Below are 20953 nucleotides of genomic sequence, written 5' to 3'. Positions count from 1 at the left end.
CAATTCTAAAGATAGACAGTTAATATGGGTACTTTCCAAATTAAATCATGTCTTCAAAAGGGACAAGTATGGGAAAAAGGGAGCCCAGCAAAATACTGTTGTGGCACACACTGGAGTAAGCTGCTACTTGTAGTCCTACAACAAAACAGGCATTACCCACATTTTATTTACATATAATGCATTCGACTAAGGTAAGCTAATGGTTAATGCACCTATTCCCAGGCTAAGCCCAGAAGCTGTATGACTTCTGTAAAGGCAATGGCCATCCAAAAAGAGGAGCAATACTGTCTACCTTTGGAAAGCACCTGGGAGAAGCATGCCATGTAAGTGTCAAAGACCACCATACAGGTGGGCATATGTAGGACGCCCAGTGTTACCAATACAAAGAGTAAGTTGAGGATGCTTTCTTTTTCACTTGGGACAAAGATAGGAACTGTCCTAATAAACACTACAATTTTAATTCATTCCACCCCATTCTCTTTTAGCATTTGCATTCTTCTGCTCCCTACAGCTCCAACACAAGACTGCTCTGTTCATATTGGTAGCTACAATCACCTCATAATATAGGAACTGCAAAGATGGAGAAGGGGAAGGGAAGTTTTAAGCCATAGAATCACAGAATCGTTTTGGTTGGAAGAAACCTTTAAGATCATTAAGTCCAATGTAAACCTCACATTGCCAAACCCACCACTAAACCATCTCCCTAAGCACCACTTCTATACATCTTTTAAATACCCCCAGGGATGGTGACTCAACCACTTCCCTGGGCAGCCTGTTCCAATGCTTGACAACCTTATTACCAAATCTAAACCTCCCCTGGCACAACTTGAGGCTGTCTCCTCTTGTCCTATCATCTGTTACTTGGGAGAAGAGACCAACACCACCTCGCTACAACCTCAGAGAAGACACCGACTCCACCTCACTACAACCTCCTTTTGGGTAGTTGTAAAAAGCAGTAAGGTCACCCCTTGTCTCTAACTTTCCTTTGGATCCTGAGACTCAGGGTCTTAGTCCTGCTTATGGTGAGAATGCTCTGGTAAAATCTACAGAGTTTATATATTATGTATTATAAAGTTACTTATATAACTACATATTGCCATTAATCCCACATTAATACAGGAGTTTTACTCACCTTCGATCCCATATAGAGTGCCTGGATTTCATTACGTCGTGCTGTTGTCAGATTTGCGTAGAAGTGAGCTGTGAGGTAATCAGCCAAGAAGTGAGAGGCTGCCAAGTTCAGATGCTGGTCAAGGGACTGTTCACTGATGGCAAGGCAAATACCAGGGTCTTCAATTCTTTGTAAAAGCTACAAAACCAAACAAAATAACAGTGAATCCCTAACTACATTCCTGGAAAGCAGCCTTTATAATGGTCAGTCCATGACAGATTATTGCCCTACAACGGTCCAGCAAGCAAATTAACTTGCACAAGGGTCTTACATATATAATACTGATCTAGATAATTCATTTATAGACTACTCATTGCCTATTTTCTCCATTTATTAATCAAAACATTTTTAAAATTTAAAGTACACAAAAAATTAAGCAAAGAATGGGACAGAAAGCATAGTGATCAGATGCCTCCACTTTGCTTCCAGAGTGTGAGCTATATAGTCTGAAAGAGCCTGCACTTTATTTTATGCCGTTATTAGCAACAGCTTCATAATTGTTAAAACCAGAAGAATTCACACTTCACTAATTTGGGCACTGAAGCACAACTGTCCAATTCCTGTTACTAGTTTCACTTCAGCTTCTTCTCCTTAAGCAGCACAGAAATGCTTCATTATATTTTTCAAATAAAAGTGGCCTTGTATTTCCATTAGGTGACATTTACGTTATTAGGTCCAACAACTAGATCACCAAGCTGGATTTTCACTTAAGCCAAACAGGGGAGAGCCAGGATACTGCAAGCACATCTAAGCAAATAGATCTCTTAAGTGTGGAACCAAAAAGGCCAAGAAAACTTGCATCAAGAAAGCAAAGAAAACAGTTCTCAACTTATTTGACCTATGGATGTAAGGTTGAAAGAGTCTTGCTATTACCCGCAATGCTTTTTCCATGTCTCCCATCTCCAGTAAGTGGAGAAGGTGCTCACGGTGAAGGTTGATCAAGTCTTCTCTTGGGACAGGATACAAGTGCCCCCATTCCTCACACAACTCATAATCCTAAAGAATTAAAGAAAAAAAAAGTAAAAATAAAAAAATAAAAGAAGGACAAACTCTATCCTCTTTGATACAGCTGTTTCTCACAAAGTTCTGATCAACTTCTCAAGAAATTCTGTAGCTTAGACTCCTCTCCCATATCCAAAAAGTAAATAATTACATTGACAAGGGGAAGAAGATTATAGTCAATTTTGTCAGAGTCACAGCCTGCATGAAGAATACCTTCTCATCTCACAGTAAGCAAGTTGGCTTTTTAGAGAGACACTTTTAAAGCCAGCCAGATCTACAACAGTAGTACTTCTATAATAATCAAGCCTGTATTATGCCAAAAGCCATGCTATTAAAGTCTTCAAAATTCTAAGAGAAAAGAACAAGTTGTATCTAAACTTCAGGATTATTAACTACATGTAAAGCCTGACATTAAACATAGAACTGTATTTGTTTCTGTAGCACAGAAATGAGTAAAGGAATCCTTCCTCTAAAGGAATCCTTCCTCCCAAGGTAATCTCCAATGATCAGTGTTTTAAGATACTATTTCAACAAATTTATCTATTAAAAGTTTAATGCATTCTAATTCAACAAAATTCACATGATGATGCCTAACCTTTGCTTTCAGAATTACATTCATGACGGCCTGGGGGTCATCAGTGCAGGCTTTTTTCAGATCCTGCCAGTCATTCCACAGTGGTTCATTTGGCACATTCAAAATCTGAAAAAGTTAATGTTAGGGTACCACAAATTTTAAAAGCTTTATCTACACCAATCATTAAGTCTAAGAAAAGAGCTGAGCTGATCACATCAAGAGTCATTTCATACAAAGAAAAAAGTCAAAAAGACAACCCACATTTATCTCTAGCCCTTTTCTGGGACGATGCAATGCACTTGTACTCCAAAAAAAGACTATGCAATTTTCTCAGTGGTATGAATCTACAAAGCATGTTTATAAGGCAAGGTTTTTAAAAGACTAGATGGCAAGAATTATGGATTAAAAAGTACACTGCAGACACTGCTGGCACTAACAAAGAGACAACTAAGCTAACTGTCAGCAAAATCACCATCAGACAGAGCTCAGCAGGAATTTATGACTTTTTTTTGCTCTGGCTTTTCAGTCTGTGCTGAACTCCAGGCCAGCTAGTCTGACTTAACTTGGGTATCTGCAGTACCCTGCATTTACAAGAACTGACTGCAATACAGCCACAGTTATTGCACCACTAGTCCTGTACACCATGCCTAGGCATATCTGCACCCCTCAAGCTTATAAAATTATGGAATTGCCATAGAAAGCTTCCAGAGGCTCTAGCATTTGTACAGAATGAAAAAACAAATACTTCACAAAAAAAGTGCCCTCACACAGATGTTTATGTCTAACTGTGTTCACAGACCTGAATGCTAATAGGAGAGTGGAAAAATTATGAAGGATGGAAGCAGTGTTAAATGGATACTACAGCACTGAAAGCACATGAACTGTTTTGGATGAAAGACCTGAAAAGCTATTATGATCAAATAAGAATCAAGAGCTAAAACTTTTTCAAAGGGCAAGCATATTTCCTCCCTGCTGCCCATTTCATCTCACTGGTTACTTGAAGAATTACTTTTTACCTTTTGAAAAACCTGAAGTTCTTTCTTCTTGCTCTGCAGACTGGCTTTTAGATCATCAGTTATGCCCAAACTGGAAATGCAATAAGCTAGAATTTCCAGACAGGCATCAATGGGCCATTTGTCCAGACAGCGCAGGGCCAGCCTACTTCTCAGTGTTGCATTCTTGACAGGGAACAAGTATTGCCAACCATCCTTGCCTGTGGAGTAAACAAACCACTAGTTTGAAACTCAGTTTCTGTAATTCAGAAAATGAAAAAAAACAACTGATTCTCACCAGATCATATCACCAAAAGAACAAAAGAAACAGTATAGTGCTGAAAAATCTATGCTAGACTCATCCCAAGCATCAGATTCTCAGGAAGTAACCAAAGCTAACATGGGACACTTAATTAACTTTAGACTCCAAAGGCACATCCTTTCACAGCATACATCATCCATGTATGACAATGACACTGCTGCAAGAGATGTTCCATTAACAGTACTATGATTAATATCTCTTGATGTATTCAGCTCTCCACATATAAATAACACCAGAGATGCATTCCAGTTCTCTTGTACTAAATGGGTCAGGATTGGCACATTTGCAAAGTAGAAACTACACCATCAGAGAAAGCAAGTTTCGGATGAAGGAAGGGAAGAGATCTGTTTCTGTGTTTGGATTTGCCCAAGGACTACCTTAGTTTTCACCTCCTGATCCAGGCTGTACTCATCATAAAAAAACAAAAAAAAAACCCCAACAAAGCCAACCCCCCACCCCCCCAAAAAAACACTAAAAGAAAAAAAGAAAAAGACGAACAGCAAAAAGCTGACTTAACCCTTCTCACCTTCAGCAGCTGCACAGCTCAGCACAGCATCCTTCACACTGACCAGCTCCTCCACATCCTGACTGTAGAGATCCAAGACCTGTAGAGCTCTGTCCCAATCCCTTGCAGCAAGAGCTTGTTCAAAGACTCCCATTAATACCTTAACAGCTGTCGTGGAATGCAGTCCCAGGAGAACCAGAGATATGTGTGTCTTGCCAGAGAAGACAGTAGCCAAACTGCCACCTTCCTCTTGCTGATTCTGAAGTGGCTCAAACATAGCAAGAAGAAATCGTTCCAGTATTGGGAACTCCTTCAACAATGCCTCACACTCCCTGGAAATCTGTTCCAAACCTAAGGGCACCTCCCGTTTGCCCCGAAATTCCATCCAAGACAAACTCGATTTGGGAATTTTCTGTATATTAGATGCACTTAGACAAGCCACTGTGGCCATTAGCTTCGACTGAGACTTTAGGAAGTCCAGGGAGGAGGCAGTGAGTGTGTGCTGGCTCAAGTCATTCACAGAGGATGAGGCCTGAGTGGAGATATCCTCAGAGATCACTGCAGAACTGTGAACAGGTATTTCAACATCTGGCAGGCAGCGGTATGCACACTGCTGTGCTAAATTGCTGATGTTTGTCAGAAGAGACTTTGCCTGGCTGTTTTGCCTTGCACTGCACAGGGACAGTGGTTCACAGCAACAGTTAACGATAACTTGCTGCACATTCAGGTTCAACTCTTCTTTAGCCAAGAGAGAAGAAAGCCTGCAGGATTGAAAACAGAATCTGCTTACCCAGCACACATAAAAGGTACTTTACTTATTTTTGTAAATCTTCCAAAGGTTTTGTGAACACAAGGCCCCTAATATTCTTCACAGGTACATACAGGGGAAGAATACACATCCTATGTTTACCAAGTATGAAAAAAAATGTATACAGCACGACATCGATAACTCAGAGCTAATGCTGTCGTTTATTTAAAGAAAAGGAACTTCTTCCTCAAACACTGACTTCTACATAAATGTGACATAATAAATGGTTCACCATTAGTGCTCATTTTTTTTAAAGAGCTACTTCATCAAATCAGACACTTTCCATGCCAGCCTGATTTAGTAATTTGCGATGGAAGGACCTTACATTATCCAGTTTACCTACTAATCACAACAAGAGCCATGCCCAGCTGTATTCTTAAGAAGCCTTACTGGTCCATCTTACATTATTACATTGCTAAGTCCACTGCCCTGAACTGTCACACATTCAAGTAAAAAAATACACATAAATGCACTCTCTCTTCACAACAGACAGTAACTGTTAAGAATATGGAGCCACTGTTTTCCATATCAAAAATCTTCAAGTTGGTAGAGAAGCTGCCAACTAAGCCTCTCCCTGCACACCAATCCTTGCAGCATTAAGTGATCAGCTGGTGGGACATAGCAGGCTGTACTACCTATACTAATTAGCCAGAGAAGAATTCAATCCTGGCTGAGGTCCAAAGTCACCAACACGACAATAACCTAGATAAGTATAATCTGAAAAGCACCAACCTGTCAGGATGAACCTGTTTCTCAAACACAAGCTGGGAGAGCAGCTGAGATGGACTCTGCTGTAACAGTATGAAAGGGTTCCCCATTTTCACTTCTGCAGATATATCTTCAAAAAAAAAAACAGAACACTTACTATAATACAAACATATTAGCTGAATACACCAACCAAGTCTTATTTTAGGAACACAAATTTTAAGAGCCTGAGTCTGAAACTTCTTTGACTAAATTCAAAGGTCCGCATTCACATTAGTGTGGTAAAATCCAAAGCTAACTGCAAGGTATTTGTGATCATGACATACCCCTCAAACTTGTCACCACTGGCTCACGTTTTACTGGACCTATTACCGAAACAGGTAGAGCATAGTCTTTGGCCTTTAAGAAAGATCTAGGTTCAAACAGTTTAGCAACTCTGCTTCAAACTTTCACCAAAACATGTATTTGTGGTGAGAGATAAAAGTGCAGTATTGGTTTCTGGAGAGTCTCTGGATGTAGATTAATGAGTCCAGGCTCTATTCAGGTCAAAGTGAGCAAAGGCAGAGAAAACTCACAGAGGCACAGCTACTTTTACAAAAGAAGTGAAACCCTGGCCAGTATTGCTGAAAAGCCTTTGTGTCCACTACTGATTTATGTTGAGTAACCCTAAGCAGATTCTCATTTTACCCTTTCCTTTTATCTTCCAGTACAATAAAATGTCCCCCAAACTCACTCAGCCTTTAAATACTGCACATTTTTCTGGCAATCAGTCAATAAAGATTGAATCATGTCCATACAGAAGTTATGGTTGGCATGGTAGTGACCTGAGCTGAACCAGCATGCCTGAAAACTGATCTTTGCCCTTTTTTCTTATCCCCTTAGGAAGGTATTCTCTGAAATCAGTACTGTGGTATTTTATATTAGTGCAGCTCAATTAGTGTCCACTTTAAAAAACAGACAAGTGTTTTTTCTCCTAGCACAGTGAGTTGTTCTGTCCTTCTGACAGCTGTATGTGCTGATGGTGCAATTCTTTTCATGGACCACCATCATCTGCTGATTCTACGGAAAAATTCTGCCTGGTTACCTCTGCATAGCTTTCTACACGCTCTTCTATCCTTGTGGAGCAGCAGAGCACTGGTTGCCTCTAAGGGAGCTGAAAAGTGCACAGTATGCTGATCCACTAGATGCAAAAATCAATCTTTTCTTACATAGTGACCAGAATTTTTGGTCACTCATTGGGAGGTCAAGGGTTGTTTGTTTTGTCTAATCAAAGTGCAGAATCTGGGTCGGTAGTTAAGTGTTTCTGTTCTCATTTTCCTACTGCCATCAGCTATTTTTATATTAGCTGTGAGTGGCCTGGGTTTAAGAAATTAAAAAAAAACAACAGTGCAATAATCAGTTGTTCAAAAGATCTGATCTGACTATTTACAGGTAGTAGGCACATTTGGCAAGGAACTATTTTTGCACAAATACTTTCCAGAATCAGGACAGACTACACAGTCTGGGTATCTTCACCTAGGCTCAGACTTTCCAGCAGAAACCCCTTACCTAGCTCTGCATTAAGGCTTCGTAGCACAACAGCTGCCAGTGTAGTGATGTAGTTAAAGAAGGCCTTCACAAAGTTTGTCTGCGTGTTGCTCTCTGGCATGGTTTGGACATGTTGGTCAAGAGTTCTCAGCAGGAGCTGTGTTTGATTCCAAACCAGGTGCTTCTGCAGCTCTGTAGGTTTGAGAGAGGCCTGCTCCACCAAGGCACCAAGCAGGCTCCCTTTAGAGTCTGGTTTAAGAGAACAAACATATAACCAAGATTTAAGTAAGTATTAAATGCAAAAAAGGAATGGGGAGGGGTGAGGATGAGGACAGGGAGAGACAGAGCCTAATTTTCTCTCTGCAGTTAAATATTTCAACTGGGCATTGCAATTTTACTGAAGGCAAGAGAAATTTTCACAGCGGAATAAATCAATGGTTCATCTAAATTGGTAACCACACGTCTGACAAGTTAGAAATATATTAGAAGGCAGGCCTAAAATGTATCTAGTTGTGTGTCATTAACACATAAGCTTATTCTAAAACAGAGATGTTGACCAGCCCTTGTGCTCTATAACATTTAGCCCTTAGACCTCTCCTAAATTTTTGCTCTTTAAACATACAAATATCTTTAAATATTTTACAGACATGTACATGCCATTTAGAAATTTGGTGAGTGGAGGAAAGAAAAAAAAAAAAACAACCAAAAAACTAAGAAAACACCCCAGTGCCATATAATGAAGAGAGCTCTGAGAAAAGGCAACTGTGGGAGGTTTCTTCAGAAAAGGATGAGACGTTTTACAATAGCCCTGTGAAAATTGGAAGTTATTATTATGTTACGATAATTTTATAAGTTTCTTTCCTTTTTGTTAAGAAAAGCAACAGTAAGGACACACGTAATTATCTATAATGCTGTCATGTTAAAATACACTTAAAGAATTCCTTGTTAGGACTGAAGAAAAATAGGACAAATAACAACCTCAACTGTACTCATAGATATTTTCCTTTTTTCTCTGGCTAGGTCACAGTTTTAGCTCTGATAAAAAATGCTCAGAATATAAGAATTACAGATAAATTTTACACCTGGCATTTATGATTTAAAAAATATATATATTTATGCACATGTCAAAGAGCATTACTACTAGATTTATAGTTATCTGGACAGGCCAAACCATTTGTCAGTCTTTACAATCACAAAAATAACTCACCCATAGAACGTTCAACACGTATCAGTGCTTTTAGGATTTGATCCAGATTTTGTGATAAAATAATTTCATTAATAATACTTTCTTCAGTCAAGGCAGGGTAGCAAGCTTGCAGAAGGTGTACAATACTGCATCGAAAATGACTCCCTATTTTCTCATCTGAGATCTCTACAAAGAGGGAGAAAAGAAACAGCAACTGTAACAAAGATATTTTTGCACAGAAAAAGGCCCACAAAACCAACTGTATTATAATAAAACTAGCTTGCCAAACTAGTTAATTCAGAATTGAGCTTGCCTCCCCCCCATTTTTTCTTGTTTTAAATACTAAGCTAAAAAATTTAAAGTTCAAATTTCCATTGCAACAGAAGGCAAAAATTTTATTTAAGTACGTTTCAACAGAAAATCTTTTCAACAAAGCATACTACCTGGCTTGGATTGCCCTTGTGATGTGCAGGAATAGTTGAGAATTTTACTTATTTGCTGGAGAACTGCTGGGAAACCCTTTACACCTTCAGAGTGCAGTAAAATAAAGTCAGGTCGGTGTCCTGGAAAAGTCATGGTGCAAAAGGGGACAAAATAAAAGTTAGGAGTGGAAAAAGGAGAAACTAACATGAAAGTACAAAACGAGATTTAAGACTCGGGTGTTAGCACAAACACCACAGCAGAGAGAGGCATCTTCCGCTCCCAGGCCCATGTTGATAAAGACAAAAATCAAAAGCCTACCCCGAGTTTCAAGGCTGTTGTACAGTCTTCTTTCTGCTGTTTCCAAAAGCTGTTTGCATGTCTTCCAAAGATGGCACTGAGTACAAGCTAGGTCAAACGCTGCCATTGCTGAAGGACTGAGGTCCTCAAGGACTTCCCGCAGAGGATCAGTGTGCTCCAGCTGGATGTTGCTGAACCAGAAGTTTTCTTGGAGAGTAGGGGCAAGACTTCCAGAAGTTGCAAGCAATTTATCAGTAACATCCGAGATGGAATAAAATACCATACCTACATGCATCAGCAAAACACAATCTCTAATTAAACAGCATATTTATTCAGATCCCATCATGGATAATTATTCTCTAATCCTTTAGGAAAGTAATACAGTAGGTGATCTGCTTCATGGACCAATTACTGCAGAATGGATAAAACTAATTGGGCATCAACAGCAAATTTCAGCATTCTTAGTTTCCTTTTAAGACAAAGAACCACCACTTACTCTTCTGAACAGCTGTTGTACTCATTATGACAGTATTCAAATTGCTTTCTCCTATTTTACACTTCTCCCTCACCTTTTATGAGAAGAACTCAAAAAACCCAGTCCTTACCAGCTGCTGCTGCATTCCCAATAGCCTGCAGTGTCGAACGGCCACTGCCAGATTTCCTGATGCCTCCAGTGCCATCTGATGCTTGATTCTCAATATTGTGCTCCACTCTTGCCATTTCTTGTACCGCTTCTTGGTAGCGCTCCATGAAAACCAACTCACCATAGCAAGGTGAGGCATGCAGATTAAACATCAAAGCCACCTTTCAAAAATAACAACGGGTGTAATTACAGAGCATGTCAAAAGAAGTTTTCAAAGGTCAAAGAGCTCTGAGGTTTTCAGAGAAGATGGTGGAATAAAATAAAACATATACTTTAACTGAAAAATGCTCTCACAGACAAAGAAGCTGAAATGTTGTTTTTTTTTCTAGAGAGTTTAAGTGCCTGACAAACAGGACCTCAGAAACATTTTTTCAACTGTTGTTCTAAATCTCAGCTATTATTTGCTGCAAGGCTAGAGTTGAATTAGTTTTTGTAAACCACACCTTTCAGAATGAATCTTCATTGTTTTAATACATTATTTAATAAAAGAAATCTACCAAGTTGGGCTTCTACCAACTTGGGCTTCCAAAGTAAAGTATTTTAAACAAATTCTTATTCAGCAAGGAATATTTTATAGAAATTTAAATACAGTGGATAAACACAGCTGTGCAAGTTCCTATTATCAAACAGAAAAGAAACCACACTTGAACTCTTTATCATCATCAATCTGAAATTCAAAGTAACAAAGCAAAACAAAATGCTGCTTTTGGCCTGTAAATAGGGAAAAGATGAAGTGGTATGCTTGATGTCAAACAGAACTAATGAGTTGAGCAGTAACTTGCTGCTAATGCAATGCTTAAATGACATTAACTGCTCCGATACCACTACATGACAGTCAGCCAGGTCACTGCTTTTTACAGAGAACCCAATCATTGACACACCTCAAGGTGTTTTTTCAGAGCATCAGCCCAAAAGCCACATAGAGAAAGGTATGCACAGCTGTGAGGGAGCAAAGAGCTACAAATGTGCAGACTATCAATTTGAAGTCTTTCTGCTCGTTTTCAGTACCTTGAATTTAGCCTCAAAACATAACTCCTTCAAATAAATGTAATCACCACCTTGGCTCTGCTTTGGGTATGGAATACATTTGCACATTCCTGTTGAGCTTACAAGTGGCAGAGTGTTATGATTTTGATTCACTGACTACAGTAGCAGTTTAGATGCTGCTTCCTCATCAGGCTTCACACGAGCTCTTTGTGTTCTTCATTCACCTGAACACTAAACTTGTCCAGCTCTCATAAAACATTTTCACACTTTGAAAACTCATGTTTTCAAAAGCATTTTTATATAACAAGGGAAAAAAAAACCCATCATCCTTGGGATGCTGGAATATCTTTGTTCCTTTCACTTCCTTCTACTTCTAAAGTGACCTTTTCACTTTAGAATGCAGATGTTTCAGCCCTATGCTTGCTAAGGCAGAAGCAGGAATTTCACCAGCTACCACATCCACAAATATCATTATCAAATTAGATTTTGAATTGCACAAAATATATGCAACTCGTTTACCTGATGGGCTTCTACGAAGTTTCCTCTCAAAACACAAGAAACTAACAGTGATTCTGGTGGGGAAAGCATCATAGGAATGAGGGGGTTTTGCTGATGTGGCCTCACCCTGCTTTCCAAATCACTAGAGCCAGACACATTACTGGTACTTCCCTCTGCAAGACAACAGAATTAATCACTATGCTATTACAGAAAAAAACATTTCTCCAGGTAACTGACAACTATCAGATAACAGTACTTCACATATTTAACACAAAAATACAGGAGATGAGTCACAAGGAAGTTCTACGGTAAAGAGGTCAACATGAACATCTTGTTACAAATTCTGGTAATATGTCACTATTTGGTCAGAACTTTCAGTTTGGTTCTCATCCAAATGTAACACTGTTTAGCGGGTACATAATGTGGATGCAATGCTAGGGCACTGGTTCACTACGGATAAAGGGAGAAGTCTTAAGTATTGGACCTAATTATTAAATCAATTTAGCACACCTAAGCATGTTTTAGGTTACATGGCTACCAGTCTGTTAGCTTTTTTGATGGTTTGCACATCACTACATTACATACTGTTTCCTGCAAACCAAAAATATCAAGAAAAATCTAATTTTCTTATCCCAGAAGAAGAGAGATATACTATTCTAATTAGAAAAAAGTCAGACAAAAATAGGAGTTCTGAGAACTGAAAAGTTCTAATTCTGTCCTGCACAGAGTAGTAATTCGCATTAACTAGTCAAGCAAATACTTCATCATCCACATTGACAAGACCAAAAATATTACTTCTGTGGCGTAATACCTGAGGTGCTGGTGCTTAGCTCGCTACTTGTACTTTCTAACGATGAACTAGAAGTCCCCTCTTTCCCATCTAAAATGGAAACAAATCAAAACCAACATATTAAATGCACTTTTTCTAGACAAAGTAATTAAAACTTACAGATCAGGCAACTGCAAGAGATCTTCAAGAGTATCTCACAAATGAGTCATGACTGATAAATGCAAAAACTGCTGATCTGAAGAAAATGCCAGGCAAGAGACTATGTTGGAGTGGCCCATTAGTGACTCATGTCAGATACTTTAAGGCTTCTTATTTTGGAACATCCCACTTCAAAACCAGAAACACCTTTTAAAGGCTAAACAGAAAACGGGTGAGGAACTCAACTTTCTCCTAAGGCTACCAACTTAAGCCACAAATTCCTATAAATTCACATCCTTGATACTATTACGATAGGAATGAAAATATACCAAACAGTCATTGGATAGAGTGGAGAAAGGGAAGAACTGGTACTGTAGTTGCAAAGTTCTGCCCTGCTCCAAATCAGACTATGTATGAAAATTCATTTTCTTACCTGAATTTAAAATTAATTATCTTTTAGTTGTGCAAGTGAGTTTTAGGAAAACAACTTCAATCCAAGTGGAACTGGAATAAGACACTTCAAACCAGTTAGAAAACTGAATGAAATAAATCTAGTTCTCTACTCATAGTTCATGAAGTGTGACTGCATTCAGCTATGAGCTCAGCAAATTATGCACATTTCATAGGTATCTTCTCCAAGTCTCTTTTTCAACCCACCTGTCTTGTATCTTTGAGATCTACTTCGTTTCTTAAAGCTGGAGCACCTGATTAAAGAGCAGTATCTCCTGGAGGCTGCAAGCTGATGTTCTGTGAAACATTTAAGCAAGACCATTATCAAACAGGTGGACAGGCCATAAACAGTTATTTTACAGTATTCAACAGTTATATACCTTAAAGAATCTATCAGCACAACTACACAGGTAGAGCTATGACAGCAAATCTCCAAAGGAAACAGCTGATCTCAGCTAACAGCTCTTCTGCAGTAAAGTTTAAACAACCACCTTGAAGTAACTTTGATGCAATTCAACTAATACTGTGTTTTTCACATCCAATGTTGCTTGGAACATACTATACCTTCTACACACCCCTCATGAGTACTAAGAGTCTCTTCCAATCTAAATGATTCTATGAATCTAACTATACAGAAAAATAGGTACAGTCCAAGTGCATAAGCAGCTAGAAATAAGGCAAAAAGAATAAGAATTGAAATAGTAAGAGAGTTAGTTTGATTTGCCATTAAGGTTTTGCTGAAGCACCTGGGATCTTCAGCAATACAGGGAAATATGAACCCTGACTCAGTCAACAATTCTGTAAGTGAGCAAGTAATGGGGGTGCCAGCCCTTGAGACAGAAAAGCCAAGAGATATGCAGAGTGAAGAGAAGACAGCTACCTTTCCCTGAGAGATATTCCCCAAATAGTTGTCATCATTTATCATAAGTCAGGACTCAAAAGTACAGAATCCCACAGAAAGCTGCTGCCTGTCCAACAGAAACACTGAGGCCTGCCTACTCAAACATAAGTCCCACCATATCCCCTCCTTTATAGGGGGAGACTCAGGAAATAGTTGAACACAAGTCTGGAAACTTGGAACTTATAAGTCCATACTGCCCAATACTTCTTGGGACACGGAATTTGCATGGTCTGAGATACACAGTAAGTCACACTACGATACAAGCAGAAACCTGGTAATAGCAGGGTTAACAAGTTATAGGAGAAGTGTGTGAAACAGGTTCCCAAGTGTGGTGTTCTAGTTACTCCTGAGGAGTAGTCTGCACCCCAGAATAATCCACGTTCCTCTGCTACATGTTCCTAGCATGTTTCCAGACTAGGCTAAATCACCATTCTGTCCATGGATGAGATGAGTCTATCTAGCTTGCACTGGATCACCCATCACCATGTCCCTTCACATCACTGCACTGTCAGCATACCTTGTGACTAAGGGGCAGGAGAAGGACAGGTGAACTGAAGCAGTGTGTCCATAAAGGGGAGGGGAACAAGAAAAAAAAAAAGAAAAAAAAAAGAAAACCCAAACTTTTTGATTAGAATAGAGATCACTCCTATTGAAGAATGGTGCAAGGACCAAGTGATCTCCAACTAGGTCACTCTCCTAGTACCTGTCAAAATGCACTTCCTCAGTAAGATGCCCAGGGACTTTAGTCTGGAGAGCACTGCCTGCACAGCTGTAGCAGAGCAGCTTCAGTGTACCAGGAGTGCCAAATGCAAAGCTTACCTGCATTCCTGTTACTCATGGCCACCTTGTATCGCCAGTGAGCTTCAGAGAGGTATTTGGAAAACTGTAACACACGACTTCCAAAGGCATCTCTGCTTGCAGAAATATTCAAGCACTCGACAAGCTCCAGCTCTTCACGAAGTACATTACTGGAGTCCCATGGGAGAGAACTCTGAATTTCTTCCAGATGGTTGAGAAGCAATGTGAGGAAGGCACCCATGGCCACATCATCCACTAAAAAACCAGTAACACCACTGGTGAAGTGTTTCAGATTCAGGTAGCTCAGACTAGAGGTTTCACAGCCTCTGCCACCCAACACAGAGTCATTAAGATCTTGGGTATGTGTGTGAACTGTCTGAGCAGCTGGCAGATGCCTCTCTAATTTCTTTTCAGCCTCTGTTAGGTGCTGTGGACTTTCTGAGGTAGAAGATCGCCTACTAGCACTGGCTGCTACACTTACAGTAGTACTCTTTTTGTCAAGATCATCATCCTCTGCATAGTCCTCAGGGAGAAAAGTCTCAGTATGGAGGTCACTGTAGGAAACAAAAAGCAAGGAGAAGATGTTCTCCAAAACCTCCAGGCGCAGAGGAGCAGGAACACTCCTTAGGAACTGCTGACACTTCGCAAGGTACTGAGGGAATACTGAAGAGTAATCTGCATAATTAAAAACAAAAATAGAACATTTAGAACATTTTCCAGGAGTTCCTTCCTCCAGCCTTTGCCCTTTAAGAAAATCCTGGAAGAGTGAACTGTCACAGTGGCTCAGAGCCAACTGTTCTTCCACAAATCAAGTAAATAGTAGCTAGTGTGCCTCCTCCCTCTCAATAATGCCAATTGCCATGTTGTGCAATGATGTGCAAACTCAGATTACACTCATTTTAGCCATTAAATCAGTTTTAGCTCTGGGAAATCATAAGTTCTTACTAAAGCATGCCTGCCACTACTATCCTGTGTCCCTGCTGATGGCAGGGGGGTTGGAACTAGATGATCTTTAAGGTCCCTTCCAACCCAAACCATTCTATGATTTTATGATCCTATATCTAATATCACCTTCTTTTTGCACTACATTTTTAATACAATTACCTCATATGTTTTAGAACAAGGCAAGTAGCTTATTCACATCTATTATTACTAAAAGTAACAACACCTCAAAGAAATGCCACTATACTTGTTTGCAAAGTACCCACAGCCCACTGAATAAAGATGCTGTATGTACACAGGATGCAATATTTTCCCAATACTAAGTGATAAGCAAATAAGAGCCCAGCAACTGGAGAAGCACAAGCTACAGAACCTGAGAAAGGAGGTCAATCACCTGCTCGCTCTTCAAAAGTTGTGTCTTCAGGGATACCACCAAGAAGGCTGCATATGCAATCTTTGCACTTGGACTGTTTATGTGAGTTCACACAGAGGGCATAGATGGCGTACTTCATGGCGCAAAACGCTCGAAAGAGTGCCAGACTGCGCTGCTGACTCAGGGCGTTAGGGAGTGTCGCCGCTGTGGAGGGAAATTAAGAGTGGTAAGGGGGTAGGAGGTAGACAACAAAACAAGTTAATTTTCTCCTGTAGTTCCCACACAGCAATATTTATCCAGTCTTTCTTCCCCAGTGTGACCTGCATCCCAGCTTTGCTCCATCTCGATGTTACTTCACAACATTTTAAGGGGGGAGGAAAAACCCCAAGCCCACAACAGCTGGGCACAGAAAAGTCAGGTCTGGATCTCCCCCCAAAAAGGAAACTTTTTGTGAATTTGTGTTACAGGATCTGACTACAGCAAAGAATGACCAAAATCTGCTCATGATGAGTCTCATTAGAGGTACATGGTTAAGCTACAGTGCTGCATTTACAACAGAGGGACAGGCCCTGTCTCATTTTAGTATCTTAGAATTTCGTGTTCTATCACACAGTAAGTAAGTAGGGAGATAGTGCAGACTGGCTACAACTGACCATAGTGAGAACAGAGTACCACCTCTACAGATTTATACTAATATGTATCACAGTTGATTCTATCCACAGTGGCTGGCCATATGGATCATATATAATCTGCAACTGATTAAAGAGAAAGTACAGTTCCACAGTTTCCTTCACACATTTATGACATCAGCAACTTTGAGATGTACTACACCCACTCCTTCTCCCTTTCACCTTTTTTTTGAGGAAAGAAGGTGTCACATGCCAGAGACATGATGCCTTCTTAGTACAAAAGACTATCAGAACTGCAAATTACGTAAAAGTCGCATCATCATCATCCCCTTCACCCAGGAACATTACACAGAGTCATATATCCTGTTATGCTGGGTTCAGATGAATTATCCAGCTGTACAAAGGTTAAAAAATAAACAAAATCCCAGACAGTGTTGAACTAGTGCTTGAATCCACTATCCTAAACTCTTATACAAAGGGCTGGTTGTCCCTCTGCCTATTGTCACGGATAGGAAGCATTAGCAAAGTTTTTTTTAAGCAAAGCACTGGTTTGATGTACTGATAATGTGGCCATCCAAACCCTGGAACTGAAAAGCATTACCTAGAAGGTGTTTCTGCACTGTCCTCCACAAGCCTTGAGCATGATTTCAAAGAAAAGCACCAGCCTAAACCCTTCTGAAAACTACAGAGCAGCCAAGACAAAAGCCCTGAGAACACAAACAGTTTGAAACCAATTATTCCCTATCACTGCAATTCTAAACAGTGTAAATGGTGGAAACTATAATGTAGACAGCAGACAGAACAGAGGAAACATCCAAGTATGAATCATTTGCAGAATCCACACGGGTACAGCAATGCTATAATTCACCAGCAGTATTATGCTAACTTGCAGCACCCAAGAAGTTCTCAATACCACTGTCTTAAAGGGACTTCAGTCAAGCAAAGCCACAGATCTGATAGAGTCCTTTGAAAAAGAGAAATAGCTGACTGGAGATACCACAAGATACACACTAGTGATCAAATGCAAGTTTAATAAACTTTTACCTCCCATGTAGAAAGACTTGGGTGCAGTGAGTCAGTGTCAATATCTGTGTCTAAACCAACCTCTTTCCTTGTCCCAGTACTGAAGAATGACCCTTTAACTATAAGCACTTGTTTTTCCTATGTCAGAAATACCAACACCTTATTCTTGAATTCTGTCACTCATGAGGAAATTTCTCCCCATCATTTCTTTTGTTAGTGTGATTGATCCAAGCTAGTGTCACGCACTGATCTGAAGGGTGCCTGAACACCCAACCAGTACCACTACTTCAGTTTCACTACTGCAGCTGACAGATGTGTCAGGAAGAAGGGGAAGTACACAGGGTGAGGGGAGAAAAAGGCCTGTTAACACTACCACATCAGACAAATCAAAACTTCATGGCCCTTCTCCTCCCTTTAAGTTTCAAAACAGATTATTTTAAAGGAGATTCTATTAAAATGTGTTTATAGGATTATCTGAATTTTAGAATAATCACTGAGCTGAAAAGTGAGGACTTTTCCATTAACTAGTTCCATAAATTAAGGTGATCTGAAAAAAAAGAGAAAACACAGCTAGAGTTCTTTTGCTCAGTCATGTAGCTCCCAGAAGATATCAGACTGCTTCTTCCCATTTTTGAAAGGTTTTGACAGAATTTAAACAGAAAAGAATTAAAATGTTGGAAATGCTTAAAAGAACAAAAAAACCAAATTAATTTCAGAAAACAAGACACTGCAACAGGAGATCTTATAGAGTCTCAATCATTACATCTTTTAAGACTATCCAAGACAACTGTTACAACAGTTTTAACAACAAATCCTGTAAAAATAGGACTGGAAACAAACATCTTAACAGTATGATACTGGAAGGACAGAAAACCACTTCCCACTAGGCAGCCTGGAAAATCTGTGCAAGATCTATCACAGCTCTCCACGCAACTTAGGTTGAAATTACAAACGTACAAATTCCTATCCACAGAAGGAATAAGGCACAAAAAAAATGCAGCTTCTTACATTGTAGTACACTCAGGAAGACTGAGCTTCTGTATCATTATTAAGAGGCCCTATTAGAAAACAGCATGAAAATAGCAGCAGCTGAACCTGGACATAGGTCAAATGTACAAGGATAGTTACTTCCAAGTGAACTGATGTGTTTAGTAATCTCTGAAACACGGGAAGATGAGAGGAATGAGGTCAGAGGGATGGAAACATAGCCTGTAGGTAAGCCTTACTGATTTTAATATTAAAGTAGATTTGGTAAGACTTAATATTAGAAGGAAAAAAACCCTTTTTATATCTTTCAAAAATGAAGATGTTATCCTACAAGATATTGTCAATTTCATCTGGCTTTGCCCTTTGATTTTAAATTTAAGTTCACAGATGGGCGAAATGCAAAACATACACTTACTTTTCAAGCTTAGGTTATTATACAGTGTAAGTTACAATCAGTAGCACATATTATGAGATGTGCAAAGTCTTACTACCATTTGAAAAAGCTCTTTCAGAGGTCTGTCCTTGTAAGATCTAAGAGATCTCACAACTCCTTCTTGGAAGACAATTCACTTCCCAAAAGTAAAATAATTTCTACATGTTCTCTAGTTTTCTTCTGCAAAACAGCTGAGAAGCAGTATCGTCCTTATTTACAGAAGTAGTCAAAAGAAAAGATTCTTCCTGGCAGAAATACTGAGCAGCACATACTCAATGGATTGGGCTTTTTTCTGTGTTCTCACAAACCTACACACTTACCCTGAATCTGCTGGTCTCTAGCAGGAACTTTTTGAAGAAGCTCAGTAACATCGTCTTCATTCAGTGCCAGAAGATTAGTGAGATGATGAAGAGAGTACAGTGCAGTGTGGCAATCCAGACTGTGCAAGTGTTGCAAAAGAACCTTCCTTGGGATAGTAATACTGCAAGAGAGAACAAACAAAGAGATGGCACAAACAGATTTAGGTCTCTCAGCCATATTTCAAGACGTATCTCCCACTCTAATTCTGAATCAACCAAACTACTGCAGTCAAAAAGAAAAACAAATAGCATAACTAATGTTACGAAGCAATTTTGAGAGCTTGTGATACACAGTTGCTAGATGATTAGCCAAGATTCACAAAAAAGAACAATTTCTCTTTGCATACATAAATTGACTAATAGGCAGATTTGACAAGACAGTTTGGAAAAAGTCCTTCTGATCATTTTACCTGTTTTGCCGTATGCACCATTCAAGAACTTCCACCTGAGCCCACAGCCCATCGCAGAAATCTTTCAGTACTGAATCATTACACAGATCCTAAATGGAAAGACAAATAAAAGAATCCCTTTACAACAAATCCTCTAGCCAGAGAGCAGAACCAAGCCTGTGTCACATATGGGATGTTTGTTAAGACTTCTTTCACCAGATGGTACCTTTCAAATACAGAAAATTGACAGTTTTATTACAAACCCAGCAAGGAAGAGCTATTTTGAAGAAGCATCAAAATGAGTCAGCCTCCACTTGACACACCTACAGACCATGGAAAGGTGGCTAAATCCCTTTTCAAGGTTAGCTTTCAAAATGCAAATGAATGCTTCTTAATAACAGTCTAAGACACTAACCTCTGGAACTAATCATGTACCAGAACAGATTATATACTGGGTAGGCAGTTATTCTCCTTTTCCACGTGCTTTTCTACTACAGATGTCTGCCTGCTAAAATCAGATCTAAGACACTCACTTTGCAGAGGCTACTTGAATAGACCTTCAGCCTATTACCTATGGGTAACTCCCTTAAAGCAATACCAACCCAGATTTGCTCCCAGTGATCCAGCAGTGCAAGGCTCCCTGTCTCCCCACCAATGTCATCAAAGCTACTTGCCTGCAAGCAGACATCATCTGAACTGCAACTACACCCTCAGCGTTGGAACCCTCTCTCTTCTTCAAAGATGAAGATTTTCCCCAAACAAGGTAGATCTTTCAGTCACAGCTCTTGTAATTTATCATTTCATTTTGAGAATGGGTATGGGAAATTTCCAAGCTACCCTGTTGCTGAACTCAGGTTAGTTGTGACCAGAATTAGTCACTATCCAGGCATGACTCACTGGATGAAACACTGATCAAATGTCCCCCAGCTCTTTTCCAAACTAATCAACAACTGCTGCTCTCTTTCGTTCTCTTATGTTAACAGCAAAGGCTGAAGAGCTTATGCAAGAGAAACTTTCAGAATCTCCCAGGCAAATCATACTCCCTTCACAGCTGAGAAGTAAGAAGAAAGGCAAGTCACAGAATCACAGAATGTCAGGGAT

The 20953-nt window shown here is 39.6% G+C and overlaps 1 protein-coding gene across 1 annotated transcript in view; it reads right to left on the bottom strand.

Moving 5' to 3' along the window:
• Positions 1 to 19962, bottom strand: part of ZFYVE26 (zinc finger FYVE-type containing 26) — a gene marked incomplete at its 5' end in the record, with an annotated part of 42069 nt that extends 22107 nt beyond the window's left edge. Inside the window, 18 exons of the mRNA XM_010162085.1 lie at positions 1133 to 1309; positions 2045 to 2167; positions 2769 to 2873; positions 3764 to 3960; positions 4588 to 5327; positions 6107 to 6212; positions 7628 to 7855; positions 8814 to 8978; positions 9236 to 9355; positions 9534 to 9797; positions 10118 to 10316; positions 11662 to 11813; positions 12452 to 12520; positions 13226 to 13315; positions 14739 to 15392; positions 16054 to 16236; positions 19425 to 19585; positions 19874 to 19962. Of these exons, the coding sequence (XP_010160387.1) occupies positions 1133 to 1309; positions 2045 to 2167; positions 2769 to 2873; positions 3764 to 3960; positions 4588 to 5327; positions 6107 to 6212; positions 7628 to 7855; positions 8814 to 8978; positions 9236 to 9355; positions 9534 to 9797; positions 10118 to 10316; positions 11662 to 11813; positions 12452 to 12520; positions 13226 to 13315; positions 14739 to 15392; positions 16054 to 16236; positions 19425 to 19585; positions 19874 to 19962 (3822 nt within the window). The remainder of the gene's footprint in view (positions 1 to 1132; positions 1310 to 2044; positions 2168 to 2768; positions 2874 to 3763; positions 3961 to 4587; positions 5328 to 6106; positions 6213 to 7627; positions 7856 to 8813; positions 8979 to 9235; positions 9356 to 9533; positions 9798 to 10117; positions 10317 to 11661; positions 11814 to 12451; positions 12521 to 13225; positions 13316 to 14738; positions 15393 to 16053; positions 16237 to 19424; positions 19586 to 19873) is intronic.
• Between the last annotated feature and the right edge of the window lie 991 nt (positions 19963 to 20953).

The sequence above is a fragment of the Antrostomus carolinensis genome, unplaced genomic scaffold, assembly GCF_000700745.2.
Source record: "Antrostomus carolinensis isolate BGI_N321 unplaced genomic scaffold, ASM70074v2 scaffold3772, whole genome shotgun sequence".
Classification (NCBI taxonomy): Eukaryota; Metazoa; Chordata; class Aves; order Caprimulgiformes; family Caprimulgidae; genus Antrostomus; species Antrostomus carolinensis.
This window is presented reverse-complemented; position numbering and strand designations above follow the sequence as displayed.